This window comes from Taeniopygia guttata, chromosome Z (assembly GCF_048771995.1).
Source record: "Taeniopygia guttata chromosome Z, bTaeGut7.mat, whole genome shotgun sequence".
Lineage (NCBI taxonomy): Eukaryota > Metazoa > Chordata > Aves > Passeriformes > Estrildidae > Taeniopygia > Taeniopygia guttata.
In genome coordinates, this window is record NC_133063.1 from 48049394 (window position 1) to 48070400 (window position 21007).

The 21007-nt window shown below is 39.5% G+C and overlaps 1 protein-coding gene across 1 annotated transcript in view; it reads right to left on the minus strand.

Moving 5' to 3' along the window:
* Positions 1-9491: 9491 nt before the first annotated feature.
* GOLPH3 (golgi phosphoprotein 3) overlaps positions 9492-21007 on the minus strand; it is a 28500-nt gene continuing 16984 nt past the window's right edge. Inside the window, exons 2-4 of the mRNA XM_002193100.6 lie at positions 18496-18627; positions 14700-14814; positions 9492-11873 (exon numbers count right to left, since the gene is read on the minus strand). Coding sequence (XP_002193136.1) covers positions 11449-11873; positions 14700-14814; positions 18496-18627 — 672 coding nt within the window. The 3' untranslated portion in view covers positions 9492-11448. The remainder of the gene's footprint in view (positions 11874-14699; positions 14815-18495; positions 18628-21007) is intronic.

Sequence of the window (21007 nt, forward strand, 5' to 3'; positions counted from 1 at the left end):
TCCTCACCTTCAAAGTAACATTCTTAGCAGCCATGGCACAAGCTCCTGCAGCTTCAAGGAGAAGCTTATCCATCTCAGAGCATGCCAAGTGATGACGTAGATATATAGTGACTCTTTATTACTTGGAGTACCTGACTGGTGTGGAATACTGTGCATTTTACTTTGGTTTGGGTTGAGTTTTTTGGGAATCATGCAATACAGCAGGTCATGAAGGAAAGTTAATAAGAAAGCAAAGTGACTCATTTAGAGAAAACACAGAGAAGAGACTAAGAATTGTCCCTTCAGTCCTAGAAGTAAGAGGTACCTAAGTAAGGTGCATCTCATGTAAAAACTTGGGAAGTTCAGCTCATGAATTGGAGAACACAGAAACTTAAATGCTGGATGCTTACTGAAACACGCACGTGGTCTGTCCTGTGAAAAAGGCTGGAGACCTCACAACCACATAAACAGAGGCAACAAGGACAAGAATTGAACCAATATAACATTTTTTATGTTCACTTATAAACAAAGCCAACAAGAAAAATAATTGTCATGATATAACATTTTTACAGTCACACAGAACAAACTGTCTTCCAAAGGCAACAATTGCTTTCAAAGCCACTGATTTCCCTGGACACTGGGGTCAAGTCTGTGCTTTCAGTAAGTTCAAAGCTCTACCCCTTCCTCTCTGTTCCATCCTGTCCCTGGCATATCCCACTGTGTATCCAGGGATCCAGTTTCTGGTGGTTGTTGTAAAACACTCTTTTTGAAAACTTGGAGCACCTGTTTTAAAACTTCCCCTTTCTTTTCCCAAAGATTTGGAAAGGTTGGTTCACATGCCCTGTGGCCTAAAGCAAGACTGAAAGTGGTGGGTAGTTTCTAAAGTACTCTGGAACGCCTACATGCTTTTTAATTACATAGCTATGTGCACACTTAATTTAATTAAAAAACAATTACCACAATTTATGATATGAGTACAACTCTTTAGCAAACCAGAATTGCAGCTGAGTTTGCTTTTTTTTTTTTTTCTTCTTTTTGTTGTTGTTTTTGATTGTGTGTAAGTGATCCTGGTTGATGTTTCTCCTTATTATGGAATAAAAAGAGTTTCTTAGGGTTGGTGCTCTGACTGCTAATTTCTGAAGTGGCAGTAGCCTTTTTCTCTTCCTGAGGCAGGCTGGACAGAGGCGGCAATTTGTTTATTGATGCTGAATTGAAAAACAGGAGACTACAAGAACCTATGCTGAACACTATGATGTAAATTAGAGAGTCTCTTACTGTGCAGAGCAGTACAGCAGGAAAGATTCCTGCAGGGAATACAAGTTCATGCTACACCACTAAATTCCTTGAGATTCATTCATAGAAATTAATGTGCATTAGTTAGGAAATGCAAGTATTTCACCAGTGCAGATATGCTATCCTGTCTTTGAGGAAAGTGACAGGTGTATGTGTTGGCTGAAAATATCCCATAAATTCATGTTTTGAAAAATAGTTTCTCACCTCCTTTTGTTTAACAGAAGTATCCACAACAAAGGTTTTCTTCATGAAGAAGAAAATAACTATAAATAACACCCATGGACTTGAAGGACATTGCAAAAGCTCAAAAAACATCTCAGCTCTGATATCCTGACAGTAGTGGGCAGAGGTGCAGAGTTTCTGTCTCTCCCCACATACTTAATACCAAATTACAGGCAGTTGCCTTCCTTAGGGTTTGCTGCCTGGATGAGACCCCTTGGTGCATTATCTGCCTGATGCTGTCACCATCTCGCAAAAGACGATTGTGTGAGTTTGGCTGGCAATAACTGCAGTTTATCTGTCAAATTAGACATTGAAAATCTGCATCTAAATCCAGTCCCATGAAAGAACTGAGCAAAGCTTCTGGCATATGTGAAAATTTGGGGCATTCAGGACAAAGCTGAATAATATTGTGAGGACAGAATTTCTGCTGGTTGAAGAAAAGCAGCAGACCACCCTGTTTCCCTATTTGACCAATCTTCTGAGCAGGAAGCTTGTTGGAGTATGCAACATAGCAGCCACAGTCCAAGCAATGAAACTGATCACAGGATTACAGAAACATTAGCTGAGAAGGAGGACCTTTGGAGATCATCCAGCTCAGCCTCCCACTTGGAGAAGGGTTTTTGCCAACACTGGATCCGGTCAGCTGTGGCTTTGTCTAGACCAGTATACAAGACCTCCAAGGACAGAGCTACCACAGCGCCTCTGGTTAGTCTATTTCTAGGCTGTAGCCTCCTCCCAGGGAAGAAATTTTCCTGAAGTTCAATTTGAAACTCTGAAAATGCAGTTTGGTGTACTACCTTCTGCTACTGAGATAAATTAATCTCTGCTAGTTTTGTAATTCCCCTACAAAGTAGTTGTGGACCCCTAGGCCTTCTCTTCCCTAGATTAAAATATCCCAGCTCTTTCCATCTCTTCATGTAACCATGTCCCCCAGGCCCAGGATCATCCTGACTGCCCCTTGCTGGACCTTATTTCTCCAACATTCTTTCTGAACCAGGGGACCCCAAGCCAAACCTCACATGGTATTGCTAAGGTTGATAAGGTCTTCCACAACTTATTTCCCAAAAATGATGAGATGGTGTTGTGGTCTGACAGGGAAGTGAATTTTCTCAGGAAGTTGAGGTCAAACTAATTAGTGGTCAGGTTTGGATATTGGTATTTAGAGTGACTACTGAAAGCATGGACATGCTTTTGAGAATACAGGGGGTTAAAAGCAAGAACTCCTAAGGGGAACTTTCTTTTTAGTTCCAGTTAGTTTAGAGTGCAGACTTTCCCCTGCCTAGGCACAGGCTGGGTGGGGGAGGGGAAGCCATGCAGCCTGGGAGAGGTAGGGCCAGGGTGTGAAGGGACTGGAACCGGGTTAGCTCCCACAGGACAGATGGTTAGAGAAAATCTGAAATATCGTTCTCCTCTGGAGAGAGAGAGAGTGAAAGAGACAGAGATTGTGCCACAGTATGCTGGTAGAGGAGAAGGAAAAGGGTGGGGGGGGGGGGAAGGTGCCTAGCCGTAGGAGTTGGAGTTCTGGGCAGAGATTTCAGCTCTTAGGAGTCTGAGACTTTTAACCTCTTCTTATATAATGAAAGCTTTGTGAAATATTACTCCTCTTTAATTTGTGAGAGAGAGAGATGGCCTGAGAAATGTGGAAAAGAATCCTAAGTAGGAAGAGATGATAGAGTAGCTTTTAGCTGGCCTTTTCTTGTATAACCATAGACTGAACCAGTTCCTCCTGCAATAAAGACTGCATTTTTAGAGGGATGCAATAGTAAGCCAAGAGACCTGCTTCAGTAACTACGAGCACAGGAATAATGTGAACAGAGGGAAGTTGAGGAGAGTGTGGTAGTACACTTTGTCTTCAAGAAGATCTCTGTTCTTAAGACCCTGGCATTGGTTTGACACTGACATTACGCCAGTGTCAAACCATCATAGATGGTGCTGAAAGCCTCTCTGAAACCAAGCATCAATTGTTATTCCCCTCCTAGTCCACACAGGAGGAATTTCATCACAAAAGGCAATTTCATCAGGCCAAGTTGGACTTCATGAATCTTGAACCATTCCTTAGTGCCTTCCTGCCCTATTACATGTTTGGAGTGGCCTCAAGAGACTGCACTTCCTGCGCCTCTGGAGGATTTGAGACAAGGCTGATTGCACCCTGCTCTCCACCTCAAAGACAGGCATAACACTGGCCCAGTCCCCAAGGGCTTCTCTTGAGTCACTGTGGTTATTCCCAGCTGAATCTGTCCATCACTGTCAGCTCCTTGGGGCAAATCCCATCCAGCTGTATGGATCTGTACATGCAACCTCCCTGAGTAGTCCCTGATGCTGGCTGCCCACCTCCATCCCAATGGATGGGGCACACCCTGAACTCTGGGGCAGGCAGAGAAGAGCACATATCAGCGTTTCCTCATCTCTCATGCCACTTGATTGTCTCCCTCACTTTCAGACTCACAGTCCTCACTGTGGGTTGCCTCATCTGGGAACACCTTAAGTGTTGTGTTGTGAACTTGATAGATCCCCAGGGCTGAGAGAGGGAAGCCCAGGGACATGAGGCTCCTAGCCTGGGAGAGGGTAAGAGCCTGGAAGCAGAGCAGCTTCCACAGCAGCCTTGACAGTTGGCTGCAGATCTGAAACAGGCAAGTGGCAAATCTGCAGAGCCCTGGGCAGCTCAGAGACATTGATGTGGGAGAGCTGGGACTCATTTGACTGTATAAGCAAAGAGCTGAGGACCAAGCAGAACTAAACCTCATTCATTACTACAACCCCACAGGGTTTCTGAACTCCTTTCTGTGCTGCTGATGAACAGAGCCTGCAAGACACACTAGAAGCAGCATAGTCACCAAACTGCTTGTACCTCTAGTTATCTCCGAAGCAATTACCTTCAGAGGACATTCTTCAATTAAGGCTGCTGCTTCTCTCTTTTGCTGTGCAGAGAAATTGAAAATGTGCCAGACATATCTGCTGTTTGTGGCTCACAATTCCTTAACCCTTGTGCTGTCAGCCATATGTGATCTTGGCAGAAGGTCCTGTCCAAAAGAAATAATTTAAAATTTAAAAAAAGGATACTTCAGTACAATCAAAAGACAACTTTGTCTCCTCTTAAAAGATAATGTTAGAAGCTGATTCAAATGTATATATATGCTGTGTGCAAATTTCTTTGCATATCAGTACTGCTTGTACCTTCTGATGTTTTTTGATGAGCATCTCAGACTTTGGTATATTAAAATGTGTGCAAATCTTCAGCTGGATCTCAGAAGGAAGCTCTCAATAGCTAGAGCCTAACATCGGGCATCATCTTTGCAGCGAGACATCTACTAATGCAGCAAATTTAGCTCCATTTCCTGTTTGCAACGTATCCAACAAACAGACCCCAGTTGTTATTATGTGTTTATAATTGCATTTTATTTCAGGCCTGCTTTATTTGTACATATTCCAGTTTGAGGAAGGTCACATGCACTCCCTTGTTTCAAGCAGAGCCGCTCGCCCGCATGACAGGGCGCTTTCTGGGCTGAGTGGGACCTTTGGGGACCTTTGTGAGCAGCGGCTGCTCCCTCCCACGCAGGCACAGGCACGGCCCCAGACACATCTGCAGCACATTCACTGGTGGGCACGAGCCAGACTCATTCCACAGCTCCCAACTCCTCTGCTGTGCTGCAGGGATAAATCCCTAGTCACAGAGGTCTCTGGGGCATACGGAGTGGGACTGCAGGGAGAGTAGGCTCCAGGGAAGGATGCTCAGGTCTGCCATGGATACGAAGCTCATGGCTTGCATGGATGAAGATCGGCTCCCACTTACACCCGAGAGGCACAAAGTGCTCCCAGCTTCTGGCCCACAGCCAATGCCAATTGCACTGGGAGTGAAGATAAATGAAGCATGTATCCATGCAAGATCTTAGGAACACTGAGAAAGGGTAATGACCTGAGGAATCCCAAATCCTTCCAGGACAGGAATCTCCCTTGGTTTTTGTTCAGGCAACAGTGTGACTTCTCTGCCAAGGACTTGGCTTACTGCCACTGCTGAGTGGGTTACCATAAGATTCCTGCTTGGAAAAATTATCTGGCTTTGATAAATTTCTTCTGCAAGTTCTCTGAAAATGCAGGGTCTAAGATTTTTAATAGTGTGTAGACGTTGTTCTGTTTAGCACTGCAAAACCTATTTATGACTTAAATTGTATTTTTCAGAAGTGTCTGAAGTCCTGAGAAGTTTAAGGAGTTAAAGCAGTATTCTAAAAGCTGGATGAGATATGATTTGGTTTCATTTAACAGTCAGGAAACAAAGAAGGACCTATAAAGACACCTTGGCAGTAGCAATGAAAGCTTATAAACTGCCTGTCATTGCACTTTACAACTACCAAAGTCTTTTTTAACATCTACCTTCAAGATCAATCCCATGTCAAAGAGACAAAAATGCCAAGATCTGAGTAAATGTAAAAAATAAAAGGGGCAACAGAATACATACCTTGAAGGGCTAGTGCATTAGATGATAGCAACTCCTTTGTGAGCAGACATCAGATACACTAGATGAGAATTAATTGAATGATGAATTCAGCTAATCAAGAAAACAAATGAAAGATCAAAACATTTTAGTATATTGTGCCACAAAAATTTCTTACTCCATCACACCGTAAGTCTAATTATACCTTTTTCTTTCCTCACTCATCCCTTTAAATCACATAATATACATGTAAAGAAACCTTGTAAATAATGTGTGTCTATGCCTTTGGAAAAACAAATACCCAAACAGAGCTGCTTCTTTGAGCTGCAACACAAACTCAACTCCTTAAACAAGCAGAGAGCCCAAATAAGAAAATTACTGCTGTATAGAATACTCTCACTGTAGGAAAAGCTGGAGTGAGAGATTGCAAGTCCTTGAAGCACTGGCTTACAAGATCTACTTACATTAGAGAGCTAGTTAAATCATCACCTTCAGCTGCAAGTTCTTCCTGCTGCATTGAGCATAAGTTGCTTTAGAAGTGGGCAAAGAGAAGTTTCAAGGTAAATTAGCATCAGGTTGTGTTCACCTTAACAAACCAGGTGTTATGAGTTGAAGCAGGCCACTAGATGCTTCAGTTCAGCCATCAAGGTAGCTATTTTTAACAAACCCTTTTGCTGAAAAAGAGGAGGCTCCTTGAGGCTTTGATGGGGAATAAAATCAGAGGGGGAAGTGCTTTAATCAAACACCACCTAAAAGCGCAGGCCTAAGTGCCACATCCAGTTGTTTCCTGAACACTTCCAGGAACAGTGACTCCACCACCTCCCTGGGCAGCCCATTCCAGTGCTTAACCATCCTTTCAATAAAAAATTCTTCCCGATGTCCAGCCTGAACCTCCCGTGGCACAACTTGAGGCCATTTCCCCTTCCCCTGTCACTTGTTCACTGGGAGAAGAGCCTGACCCCCCCATCTGGCTATATCCTCCTTTCAGGGAGTTGTAGAGTGACAAGTTCCCCCAACCTTCCTTTTCTCCAGGATAAACATCCCCAGCTCCCTCAGCTGTTTCTCATAAAATTTATGTTCCAGATACTTCCCCAGTCTTCTCCTCCTCTGGACACACTCCAGCACCTCAAATGTCCCACTGCGTTCAGAGGCCCTGGACATAGAACTCCAGGTGTGGCCCCACCAATGCCGAGTACAGGGGGACAATCACTGCCCTGGTCCTTCTGGCCACACTATTGCTGAAATCACCAAGCAACAAGACAAGAAACACAGAAGACCAGAGCCCAAAGTCAGGGGAGAAAAAAATTGAAACAGCAAATTATCTGGAAGTACAGAAAGGTGGATAGGGGGAAAGCCAAATACTATTTTGGCTTTCTTTCCCTATTTTGTCAGCATTTCTTTCCCTATTTTCATCTGCTGTCCTGGGATCTACATTTTCCTGTGCTTCTACAGCAGCTTTCTCTGGGGTCAGAAGGCATCATCAACTTTCCACAGGCTTCATGTTGCTGCTCTGTGGGCAGGAGAAAGCACGGCCCACTGTGAGGAAACTCCAGATCTTATTCAGAGATTAACCAGGACAGCAGCTTTGACAGGGCTTCTTCCCCAACCACTGCCCCAAGGCAGTCACCCCATACAGACACCTGAAATCCCACTCTATATTTAACAATTACAAAGCATCTCACAGCATCTCATTTCCTAAGTAATTAAATTGTAAAATGCATTAAGCATTTCCACAGAATAAACTCACTTTTTCAAAGTTTCTTTTCAAAAATAAATTACTTTATCGAAAAATTCATACTTGTCTGAAGCTGGAAACTCCCCCTCCACAGAGAAAGATGGACAATAGGGATAAGTGGGACATAACAGACTTTGGCTGCCTGACGTGCCTGAAGCCCAGCTGAGGCAGAGCTGTGGCTTTGATGAAAACCTTAAAAAAAAGTTGTTTCTCAAACTGGTGAATAATGCAGCCTGAGGAAAAACTGGAAATTACTGAGCAAATGAAAAAAAACATATCCTTTAGGTATTGCATGCATGTGATATGCAGTAACCACCTGCAGCTGACAGCATGAAAGAGTGCTTTATTTTGTTACAGTACAGATTCAGTCCAGTTCACAGAGAACACATCAGTTAATACGTATCTTCACCTTGTAGGAGAAATGGGCATGAACACACGAGCACGCAGTCAGCAGCCATTTACCGCCACTTATGCAAATTTTGCCTCAAAAGCATCATTTATGGTACACACATTTCACCACTAGTCCATGTAACAGCACTGTAACGCCAGCTCTAGAAACACAGGAGAGGATGATGTCAATCTCAAGGATTGTGAAAATGTGTTTGTGTGCGTGTATAAATATATATGCGTGCATGTATATATATATATATATATATATATATATATATATATATATATATATATACTGCTTCGTGATTTAACTTCCAAAATCCTGGTTTTGACTTGAAAGTTTGTTTTAAAAGAATGCATCCCTGAATAATACATGCTGTTCCTTGAGGCACGTGTTCAAGTTCAGGTTTGGGTAAGAGTCTTCACTTGAAGCACCTACTGAGATGAGGGTTTGGAGCCAACAGAACTCTCTGGAAGTCAGGTAGGTCTCCGTGAGATGCAGTAGCAGCCCACAGGAAGAAGGGTACCTGAATATCACCAAAAGTCTCTCACGTTTAACCATTTTTTAAAAACCTGAAATAGCAATAAAAAAAAGGCAACAATGCCAGCCAAATCAGTTCCTTTTAACCTACCAAACTTACCTTCCTGGAGGTTTTGGGCTTTTTGAAGCACAATTTCAGGACTCAGGACTCCAAAAGCTCATCTATTTCCCCTGCACATCCAGGTTTACAACAGGTAGTCCAGCAAAAGACACTGTTGCTCTTCCCAAACCCTTCCTCACTTACATCCAATTTCTTTGACATGTCCAGCACAGTCTCTCCACATCATGGTCAGAGGTTTTATCTAAGCAAAATAAAGCTGATAAATACTGTGTGCGGTTATCTTCTGTGTGGGGGAAAAAAAAACCAAACAAAAACCAACCCAAATCATCTTTCAAGGCGGGCATAAAACAAGGATGACTTCTTCTAAACCATGTAGACTGTAAGAGTGATAAAACTCCAATATTCCCCACAACCAAACATGAAAACAGCAGGAAAATGGAAAATACTCACATAATGAAGGCCAGAAAAAGGACTGTGAAAAATACTTCCAGTCTGAAGCATGCTTCAAGCAGCTTAGATTTTCAAAGCCATTTAAAAGTTTTGTGCACATAACTTTGTCCTGCAAATGCCACCATTTTTCTGACCTTTCCACCTAGTTACTTTTTCCTCCTGCTCAAAGAGCAACAGAAAATGAGATAACAGATCACATGAGAGAGACAATGAAAGCTGTGAGCTGCATCTACTACCAAGTATACAGAAAGTATTCCATAAGCTGTCAAATATAAGAACAACACAGCAATTTGCATTTTCCTTCCACTTAAAAGCAATCACAGCTTGAAATGTTTAAAAGACAATGTTCCAAGTTTATGCCCAAGCCGCTCAAAGTTTTCAACACAGCATCTTACAAGTGAGAGAACACTGTTTGTCTTTTTATTTGTAAACCAGAGTTTGAAATACTTTACAATATACTTTTAATTTCATTTGTCTAAAGAAATAGCATTAAGAACTGAAAGAACAGTATGCTATTAAATGTTAAGGACCATATTTTTAAAAACCTTTCTTAAAAAAGGTTATAGAGGTATGATGAATTTAAGTTGTATTTTAAAGTCAACTACTTAAGCATCTCAGTGATTGAAAATGAAGTGCAAAATTGGAAGTCCAGTCACAGATGAGGCTGTAGAGCCGTGCTCAAGACTGAAGAGGTCTACCTAGGGCAGGCACAGTTGCAGACTCCCCAAATGAATTCGGCCTGTCCCAGCCATGATCCTGCAGATCCAAGCAACACCACTGATTAAGTCAGTTTGAACTACTTAATATAAATTCACCCTTTCTAATAAGAAGGATATAAACTAAAGCTTTCAGTTAGGCAGTAAAACCTTTCTAATTAGCAACAAAAAAGTATAAGTGACATGCTTACTCTATTTCAGGCACTTTCAAGATCATAGTTTATTTACTGTAGGTAAAAAGCTAGTATACAGATTAAGGGACCTCTTAAATTTCAACTCTACAGTTATACACCATCTAGTATTCTTGTTCTGAATATTAACCAAAAGGTTTCTAAACACCTGTAAGCCCCACTATAAATCTGTATTGGTATGATGAAGAAAAGTATAGAAATCAATGCTTAATTTTTTCAATGCATAATATTTACACAGTGAAACCAATGGGAAATAACAAGCAGCAGCAAAGAGGCAATAAATTTTTAAAAGCCAGAGTTTTACATAGGTTTTGGGTTTTTTTACAGTAGTGTGCTAATCAGCATAATTGTATATATAAAAATTAAAATATAGCAGAGCATCCCATACAGAAATCTGAAGTCTCTGAACTGCTGCCGTTACTTGCTAACCATTTACATGCAACACCTGCTAGGACTGACTTTTTGAAGTGTAAAATAGTTCAAGGTTTAAAAGATAAACATTAGTTTGTGTACAAAACCAAAAACTGCACTCAAAAATTGTACTGGTCATGAGTCTTTTCCATACAGAAGTGGAGGGAAAGAAAAATGTACCAATGATAGAAAGCAGTCTCTTTCCATTCACTAACTTTCAAAGGCAATGCATAGACTGAGAATACCTGGATGGCAAACTCCAGAGACTCTGGAAATAAACAGCTTTCACACACAGGACCTCTGCAGGAGGCCTTTCTTTGCATCAGATGGCAATGGCTGACAGCAAATAAGGGGCACCAGGTGTACAAGTAAGTATATCTTGCAAAATACTAAGATGGGACAGCTGTTAATATACAATTTGAACTATATATACACAATATAATGGAATGTATCCCCTTGCAAAACTGGTTTATGAAACAATTGGACCTTTCTAAACTAGCCTTATGACTCAGCTACCGTATTAATGAAAATATAAGTACACAAGAGACCTGCATGAAAATTAAAATTTATGGGGCATTTTACAGGAACTATTGACAAAGCTGCTTAATGGCATTTATGCTTTTTAAGTAATTTTGTTATATGTAATTGAAAACATCTGTGTAAAAATGTCCTGACAGCCACTTCAACATGGAGCTTTGGTGACAAACTATTTCAATAACAATGAGGTGAAAAATTAAACAAAGTATTTAAGGTAACTCAAACTGAAGAGGAAATGGAATGCCATTTCCAACTGCCAATATAGCAGTTCGCCCTTCTTCTGTTGTTTTAAATAGGAAAGTCTCTTGTACCAGCAGAATCCTGTATACAGATAGAGAAGTAGGGAATACACAATTTAATTTAATAATTCCCATTAAACAAAAGCCAATTCATCATGTGAGAAGGTACAAATTACAGAAAACATGAATAGTCAATAAAAGAGGAAAAGACTGGTTTACATGAAAGAAGAGAGAACACTTCAGTCTGAATGCAGTTACTTTGTGAAAGCTGCTACAACAGCCCACAGAACCTCATTCGTGTTGGTTTTCATACATTCAACCTCAGGGTCTAAATCCAGGAGCTGCCGCACTCTCTTTGTGGCTAAATCATACTGCTCATCCAGAAGTGGGGCAAAAGCGTTCTCCAGGACATCTGAGGCGTGGGCTAGGTACACGAGCGCCAGCAAGCGCTTGTCCATGCGGTGGGGGTCGTTCACCCACTTGTCAAGAACTGCCTCCTGAACCTTCTTGATGAGGCGCTGTTTGATGTTGTTGTTGGTGAGAGGGTGTGTAGTCATGTCAAAAAGAAGGAAGTTCTGTTTCTCTGTTGTCAGTACACCTTTTTCTACTAGATTTTTAGCTAACCGCTCACGGACATTTCGTAGCTGGTAGTGCAACTTCAGAGGGTTCCATGTTTCACCTAAAACAGCAAGAAAAACCACAGAATAGTCAGACAAACTTAAGCTGCACTGCTGAAGTGATTTTTTTTTTCCCCTCTGTGGTGCAGAATAAGCTGTCAAAATCATATAGCAGACTACAAGACACTGTGCTCCTGTCAGCATTTCTCTGATCTCTGGCATGGAGGCAGAGACCAGGAGAACCTCCTTGGAGGAGCTCTGGGGTACACTGACAGTTCAGATGAAATGATCACTAAGCCATGTCTTGATTACAGATATGAAAAATAAACAAAAACAAGATGGAGGTTTTCCATAAATATGAGAGTTTCTGTACCAAACTTCTGAAAAATGTATTGGTTAGCATAAAATAATAACAAGAACAATAGTAAGCCACATGTGCCTTGGAGGTTTCTCCCACTATGAGGGAGGGTGACACACACCGTATCCAAATAACAGCCAAGATAAGCAAATAAATGAGGTGACTCCAACTGCAGAGTGAAAGCCAGAAAACCCAACCAGGCCTGAACTACACAAGTTCAACTACACATCACTGAATATGATTCCCCAGTTTGATCATAAATGGAACTATCACACAAACACAAAAAAGTAGTTTCCTTACTTTCACAGGGAAAAGGCTATTTCCTAGATTTTTTTTTTTTTTTTTTTTTTTTTTTTTTTACAGTTGCCAGGTGGCTGAAAGTGCTGTGGTGACACCTTGTGTCCAAGCTCGTCAATTACACAGACACTTTGCAGACATGGAGAGAGATTTTGGTCCAAACTTCTTTATTCCCTACCTTTGCTTTCTTTAGATGCTACCTTATAAATATCAGCCTGGCAAACATCACCTTACACATCCACATACTTATTTACATGATGGCTTTGAACTCATATGTACTCTAACTCCAAGCAGCACTCTGCATCACTAATAATCATGGATAGAGATGATTTTTTTTCCAGGATAGACCTGGTCTGCAAAGCAAAATTCTAACGGAGTTTATGAATTTATTAAATAAAGAAAAATAAAGCAAAAACAACCAACTAATAAAAATAAAAACCCCAGCCCCCCAGACCCATTGAAATATTTTTCTTCAGAAGGACAGATCTCTAAACCATGGGAAATACAAAGAACACTAATGCTATCCAATAATTAGCAATTAATTAACATATGTTAGTAAAAATCATTGATTCAAGCCTTAGCCACAGCATTGGTGATGATTATCTTCCCAGATCCAAAGCTCAGCAGGGTCAGCAAAACCCTAGCTTAGCTCAAAGAGAACCTGCAACACTAGTTCATTCGTTAGCTGACCTTTTTTGAGCCAGTCCTAACTTGATGTGCTGGGAGAGAAGGTGAAATGTCACCACAAATTACATATTTGGGACAAGAAAAATGAATTGTTTTTGCTGGCTGTAAGAGGGAAGGGGAGCTGAGTGAGAACTGAACTGCACAGCTCCGCAGCAGCCATGCCCCTCCTGACATGGGCTGCTTAGTAGTCCAGTCTCCCCCCTGCCTGACAGCCAAGGAGCAGGAGAGGGGGGATGGCAAGGACCTGAAAATGAACTGGTGTGCAAGGAAGGCTGTTTAAGGTGGTGCAGCATGAATGGGAAGAACACAGAAAAGAAGAGAAAGGCAAAGAGATTTTGCTCATATCTGCAGGTTGTATAATTCTGCAGGTTTTAAGAAGTAGCAGATTTTACACAGGCAACTTCCAAATCTCATTACCCCCAACCTCACAGTCACATTGTTGACAATGAGGGTCAACAGTGCAGGGATTTTTCCTGCGCTGTTTACACAACTGAAGTACAGCTCTGATCTACTCCAAAGAAGCTGCATTTATGTGCTTTGTGAAAACAGACAAACGCTGGTGATCAATTCTGTCTGCAGTTCAGCCTGGAGAGGAGAAGGCTCTAAGGAAATCTTGCTGCAGACTTTCTGGGCTTAAAGGGGGACTGCAAGAAAGATGGGGTCAGACATTTTAGCAGAACCTGGGACACGAGTAATGGTTTCAAAGTGAAGGAGAGTTTGTTGAGATTAGATACAAGGAAGAAGTTTTTCACAATGAGATGCCAGAATGGGCCACCCAGAGAGGTGGTGGATGCCTCATCCCTGGAAGCATCCCATGTCAGGTTGGATGGTCCTCTGGTCTAGTGGAAGGTGTCCCTGCTGATGCAGAGGGCCTGGACTAGATGGCCTCTAAAAGTCCCTTCCAACCAAATCTATTCATAATTCTATGATCACTGACATTTCATTTTTTCTAAACTATTTACTAGCTTTACAGGGAAAGCTGTGTACAAAGTACTCATCTTGAAGACTTTGTTTTGATCAACAAGAAGTACCTAACATTTTAAAATATTACATTTCTTCAGTTAATGAAAAAATAAAACTCCTAACGTTTTATTGTTTCTTTAAGACTAATGGCAAAATCACCCTCAAGTTTTGTGTGCATGCCCTCTTCACCTCCTTTCTTTATTGAAAGGTCTGAATACTCAGTGCACACAACTCAGGCTCCAAACTTCCACCAACCATCATTTCCAAACACAGAGAAAGGCAGTTATATCTCCAGGGTGCAGTCCTAATTTACTTCAGAGTCAGCGGAACGCACCTCTTCCACTGAGTTGAGATGTCCTCTGACACTTCCATACAGATCCTTTCTGTACCAAGTTAAGTCAAAAGCAACACTTACTTATATTTGATTAAAGGCTACAATCAGCAAGAGACTACCCTAGAGGACAGACTAATTATCTTTTTTGCATATTTTCTCTCAAAAAACCTTGTAATATAATCTCTAGTGATGCCAGATAATTAGCTTTATTTGGGTAAAAAAAGCAAATATGTTATGTGCAAGGCTTACCACTAAGCAGTTCAATCCAATTTTGTACTGTTTCAGGAGGCTGGGTCTCTTTTATGTGTTTCAGAGCTTCATCAAGCAGAACATCCCCTGTAGGAGCATCTGACTTGCAAATCACCTAAAAATGAATAAAACACAGTCAGTATTTTGACATAAATATATGACAAACACATCCTTCAATAAAAAACCTACCTGTTAGGAAAACCAAAATAATTTTTTTTTTAATGACAAACTCTTTCTTAAGAATATGCAACTTTGAAAAACGCAAACCTTTATTATTGAAAAAATAAAACTATCTGCACTTTAATTCAAATATTGTCTGAGGTTATCTGTAACTTTAATTAACCTTAATTGCCTAAAATTTTAGGATTAATAACAAACTTAAAAGCTGTATTTTGAAGGAAAACACTTCTCTAGCTAGGTCCTTTGCTACCTCCCAAAAATGAAGTACACTGCACTAAATTAGTTTCTGAATACAGTCTATTTAACTGCTTCAATTTATTCAAATACTGAGTTAAACAATATGGTTGCATGAAAATAACAAAAAAAAAAGTATAAAACTAGTTTTCTTCAATATACGAATGGATAAAAATAGGTTCATGATAACATCTGCAAGTTTTGCAGCTCTGAAGAACACACTGCCAGCTAACAGTTTCATTTAATAACAGCTAAACCACACATACTAAGGAAAATACACATGTACTTATAAACCCCTTAACATGCAACAATAAATACAGTACTACATAAGTCTCTTATTAAATAACTTCTAGAATTTCACTCAGGAAAGCACAACAAAAAATTGATACAGAGTAACATAATAAATTCAAAAATGTGAGTAACTGCTTGTTTACCAATATAAGCAATTACAGAAACTACGCAAAATACAATTTTTTTTCAGGAGACAAAATCAAGAGAACCAAATGAAAACTTATAGATTAAATAAGCTCAAGTCAATATGTTTAAATAAACTATTTCTTTATTTATAGAAGAATTGCTACAGTTGTTAATAATAATAGTAGTTGTTGTTATTGTTTGTTTTATTATTGTTGTTGTTACTATTATATTTGGTAATTTAAACAGTTTACAAGCTAGCACTTTATAAGCATCAGGTAAAAGGTAGCAGGCAAGTGAGAGAAAAATGAATACATCAACACAAATCCATATATATATATATATATATATATATGAAAAGCAGGAAGCAAAAGCTCTTATTTTTCTTAACACTTCAGAGTAGTCAGAAAGGTGATTCCATAGCTCAGAGAACATCCTGGTTCTTCAGAGATGCTGGTCCTCAGACTGATTGTAATAAAATATTCTTTATTCCAATTTTTCAGTGATTAATCAGGTACTAGATTTGCCTGGTACTTACCAACTAAGGAAATTTCCATTATACAGAGTATTTAATTTGCATTTTTCACACTGCAGCTCTGCAATTAAGCAAAGCTAAAGATTAAGCACAGATTTTAAAGTAAATTTCTTTTTCTAGTTTTAATACAAAAATTCACTCTTGTATGAATTGCTCAGAATTGTTAGCAATAAAATACTGAAGAAAATCTGCCAAGGATTTTTTGGGATTCCTTTTGCTTTTCATAATTCTTTTAATTTGGTTTGCTCTCTGAGCCTGTAAGGCAATGTACAGTACCATCTTCTATACTCAGTAACTAATTGCAAACCTCAACATTAATTTATTTGTTTCTAATACTGATCCCAGTAGACAACTCCAAAATGGTGTGACAAATACATACTCTTAAGCCAAATTTACAAGGCTTATATCCACTTACAAAGTTTCAATAAGGTCCATCAAGTCCACTGTTCTCTCAGTTTCATTTGACCCTCTGTGGCATTCAATCATAGATTTAATGCATCTTGATCCATTCTGAAGTATGAAATATTATCTGCAGAGATCAACCCGATTTAAGGCTTTAAGTGGAAATCACTGTAGCTATCATTCTTTCAAGTTAATTCCATGATTAAAGCCACAGTTAGCTATTTATAACCTATACTACTGCCCAAAAAACTTGTTCAAACCTCTTCTCATCCTCACCTTATCACTTGTGCCCCACCTGATGACAAGATTGAGAGAGTGGTTCCAGTGAAAACTAAACTGCTCAAAGTAAATTATTTTGCCCCTGAATTACAACCTTGGATGTATTATTAGACAGCTCTCTCTACTTATTAGGCACAGTATTTATTTCACAGCCAAAGCTAAGGGCATGGGGAGCAAAGCCTGCAGAAGCAGGAAAAGGAGAACACTTGACAGAGTAGAGACTTAAGTCTGGCCAACACAGAAACAAAACTGAAATTCAGTGTTAATGGAATACTTCAAATAAGGTGCAAAACAACACAAGTCATTCACAAGGCTTGACTGCTAAATTGATGGAGGTGGTGCATTTAGGGATTTTATTTGCAGGAAAGTACTTAAGCAGAAAACAACCTTCACCTAAATCTTAAATTAATGCCTATTTTTATAGAACCCTCCTGCCTGAAAACTGAAAAGTATCTCAAATACTTTACAACAGCAGAATAAGAAAACCTCTAAACTGTGTAGATTTTAGGTCACTTTAAACAAATACATCTACCCAATGCCAAAACCACATGATAAAATTTAACAAAAAACATGCAACCACAATCAAACAAAAACCAATCACAACTCAGACCAACAATTTTGCTTGTATTCTTCAGTGAATATACATACAGGTTATTTTTCCATTTTCCTAAAGAACCCAGCAACCTCACAGTTAGTATTTCAAGTAGATAGAACTGACAAGGTTTTCACAGAATGAAAATAACTCCTGACTGAATGCCTAAGAAGATTATTGAATGTCTAAGAAGCCAAAAGCTCTCTGGAGGAAAAAAAAATGTGTGAACTAATCAATGCTGAATATGATTAAACGAGGCTAAAAGAAGTAGGGACTGTTTGTTGGAACAGAGGTTCAATTTGTCTGAAGTGAAGAGAGCTGGGAATTCACAAGCTTGCCTTAAAATTTAGCAAAAGATAATATTGACAGGGAAATGTGCCATAAGAGAATTTATCTGTGGTGGACAGGCAACATTTCACCAGGTTTTCAATAGGTTATTTTACAAGTATCCTCTAATGCTGGTGAAGTAAAATTCTTCCAAGAGCACGATATTGCAGATTTTATACAAAGGGAAAATTCAGTGGTAAAAGTAAAAAATAAAGGCCTCAAATCTTCAGCCCAATTCTAAAAAGGACCACAGAGATGTGGCCATCTTGAAAGTCAGAGAGCACAACCAATTTAACACACCAGCCTTGCGCTTGAACCAGATAGCTGTGTTCTCAGGGGTCCCAATAACAATGATGGTTTCCTTCCCATGCAATGCAAGCACAAACTGCAGCATTGTGTACACCATTAATAAACTGGTGGCTTGCAGGACACATCTGGCATGTGGCAGTTATCCATTCCTTTCAGCCTCAGCCCACATCCCACTGCATTGCAAAAGCCAGTTCCTTCAGCAGATTGCGGCTGGTGTTACTGGCAGTAACTGCTGCCACCACACCCCAGCCAGAGCCACTGCCAACGGCTGGTTGGTACCAGTATCAGCAACACATCCGGAAAGCAAACATGGGCACAGAACAGGCACCAGCGATGTTCCAAGGCACTTCATCTCATCACCGAAACACTTCTTAATTTTGCACATCTACCTGAGATCATTACTCAGAATCATCATATCCACATAAAGAAAAAAACCCAGGCTTTTTCTTAGAACTCGTTGTAATTTATAGGCCCTGTATTGTGTGGAGTGTGATAAGTAAATGTAACCATTTTCCTGCACTTACCTTCCTTGTTAGTAGACTTTTGCGCCTCATTCCACAGGCCTCCAGCTGGAGACGTCCACGCAATGCCAATTCAATTAACATACAGCCTCGCAATCCTGAGGAAATGCAATCATTCCAGAAGGATGTGTAACCCTGTGAAGAACAAAAGACAGTAAGATATCTCCTTCTCCATCTGAAAGAGAACAGAAAAAGGGCTTTGCTATGTTCTCTAAGCAGTTCTCCTGCTTTCACACTTTTGAAGTAGCACCAGTAGTCACTCTCATTCCTGCCCTGAAAACATGAAAGAGAAACAGTCTCATCCTCTGTTAGTTTTGACACTCAGTCTCTGCCTTGTGAAGAAATGGGAATCCTCAGGAAAATGATAAAGAATGAAAGAGGGCAATACCAAGAACTGTTAAGTATAAAGTGTAGTTTTATACACAGTCAAAATAAACTTACGATATTTTTGGCATTACTGACATCACATGGCCTTATGAGTGACTGAGAAACATTAATATGATTTTACATGCATAAACAATGTGGCACTGAGAAAGCAATAATAAACTAAAAATGGTATTAAGTTAACCATGGAGTATACTGGAAAACACAAACATGGCACTCAACACAAATCACAGAACAGATTCTTTTGTCTTGAACATAGTAATCTAAACGCAAAAAGACTTCAAAGAAATATTTATAACAGCTACTATTTTGTCATTTAAATCCTTTGAAAATATGTGCATAGTTCTTATACAAACTGCAAAACTGCAAACCACATTTATTCCACTAAGCACACACTACACCTACTGTGATTTCTCTCTTCTTCTGCCTTGACAGCTGACTGCTTAAATGGCAGAACAGATGGCTTGACCCAATACATTTACTCATCAGTATCTAGAAATACAACTATTGACTTTTGTACTCCATTGTTCCAACAGTTATGACCAAAAAAAAATCTTACAAAATGAATTATTTTATATGGAGTAGCCAACAATGTTCTTGCATTTTCTATAATATTTGAGTATCTAAGACAAAAGTAAAATCATTGAGAAATGTTCTGAGAAATGTTTGATATGATTCATAAAGATCTTTCCAAAGCCCTCTAGTGAAGCACTTCTGAAAATAACAACTTTGGGATACTTTAGAGAAAGATGCTGCACACAAGACAAGGTGGGAGAAGAGCAGAAGAATGAGAAGACTGCTCTGCTTTTCATAAATTTGTCTTAACCAATAAGCAAGACTAGCTTAAAACAAAAGCAATTCAATTCTATTATTTTTGCAGACAAAAGCTGCCAACATATAAAGGTATAAGGGGCACATATTTTAAATCCACTAAATTTACAAACTAGTCTCTAACTAGTGCCATCAATTACAGATTTCCAGGAATGTGAGAATACTTGTTTCAATTTTGCACTTAGCTATTTCCAAGAGCTGTATTATATAGATGACCAATACTTACGAAAAGTCTACAAAAGCCCTAAATCTCTAGGGTAATTACCAAAATAGGTCTCATATATTTATTTAAAACACCATAAATATTAGTTTGGAAAGGCATTTGAGAAGTTATCTAATCAGCCTTCTACTCTAGAGCTGATACTTTGCAGGTATCAGCTACTTCTATTATACAATTCTGTAATTAAGATTTTGTTTGGCACCAGACATTTTTTGCCAAATAACACACACAATAGAGTGCAGTATTTGCTTGAGCAGGAAGACATACGACTCCCACATTCTATTTCAAATCAGTCCCTTTACATAATAATTTCTGAAGTCAGACAATACATATGCAAACCAAAAATCTACAGGCACAATCTACAGGCACAAGAAATTTACAGAAAGAATCTACAGGCACAAACAGGCACAATAAATTTACACTTCTTTATATTCATGGAAAGTTTCATATTATTATGCAAACAATTAAAGTGCTGATGCTTGTTCACTTTTTTTAGCCACGAAAGTTGCATTTATTTTTCAAATTCCTATTTTTCAATTAAGTGACTTTAACTGCACCACCCTCGGCACCAATTACCAGATGTAAACTCCTCTGTTCCAGTAGTTTACATGGATGGCAATAGGCTGAGGGCTGCAGAGAAATAGAGGCTCACTCGTAAGATAAGTCAGGTCAAAAATGACCACGAGTCTCTAGTCCAACCTCTCCCTGCAAGCAGGTTCAGATATGAAGTCAAGTCAAGTTGCTCAGGCTTGTATTCAAGCATGTCTCAAAAGCTTCTGAGGATGGAGACTGCACCACTCAAAAGTTTTTAACCAACTGGTTCTGAAAGCCAGTTCAAAAAGATTGCATCCTTCATAAATGGAGCTGCTTATTTTGGTGGGTTGGATGAAGTGAAGTCATGAGAATGTATCCTTATCTTCTTCTTCTTTTCTTCTTATTAATCTTCTTATTCTCCTTCTGCCTTCTAGGCTCAGAGTTCACAGGTGATCCTCTAGAGAAGGAACATTGTATTTCCACACACAGAAATTGTACAACTATTAACAGAGTTAGGAAAGGGATTATTTTCAATCCATTAAACTG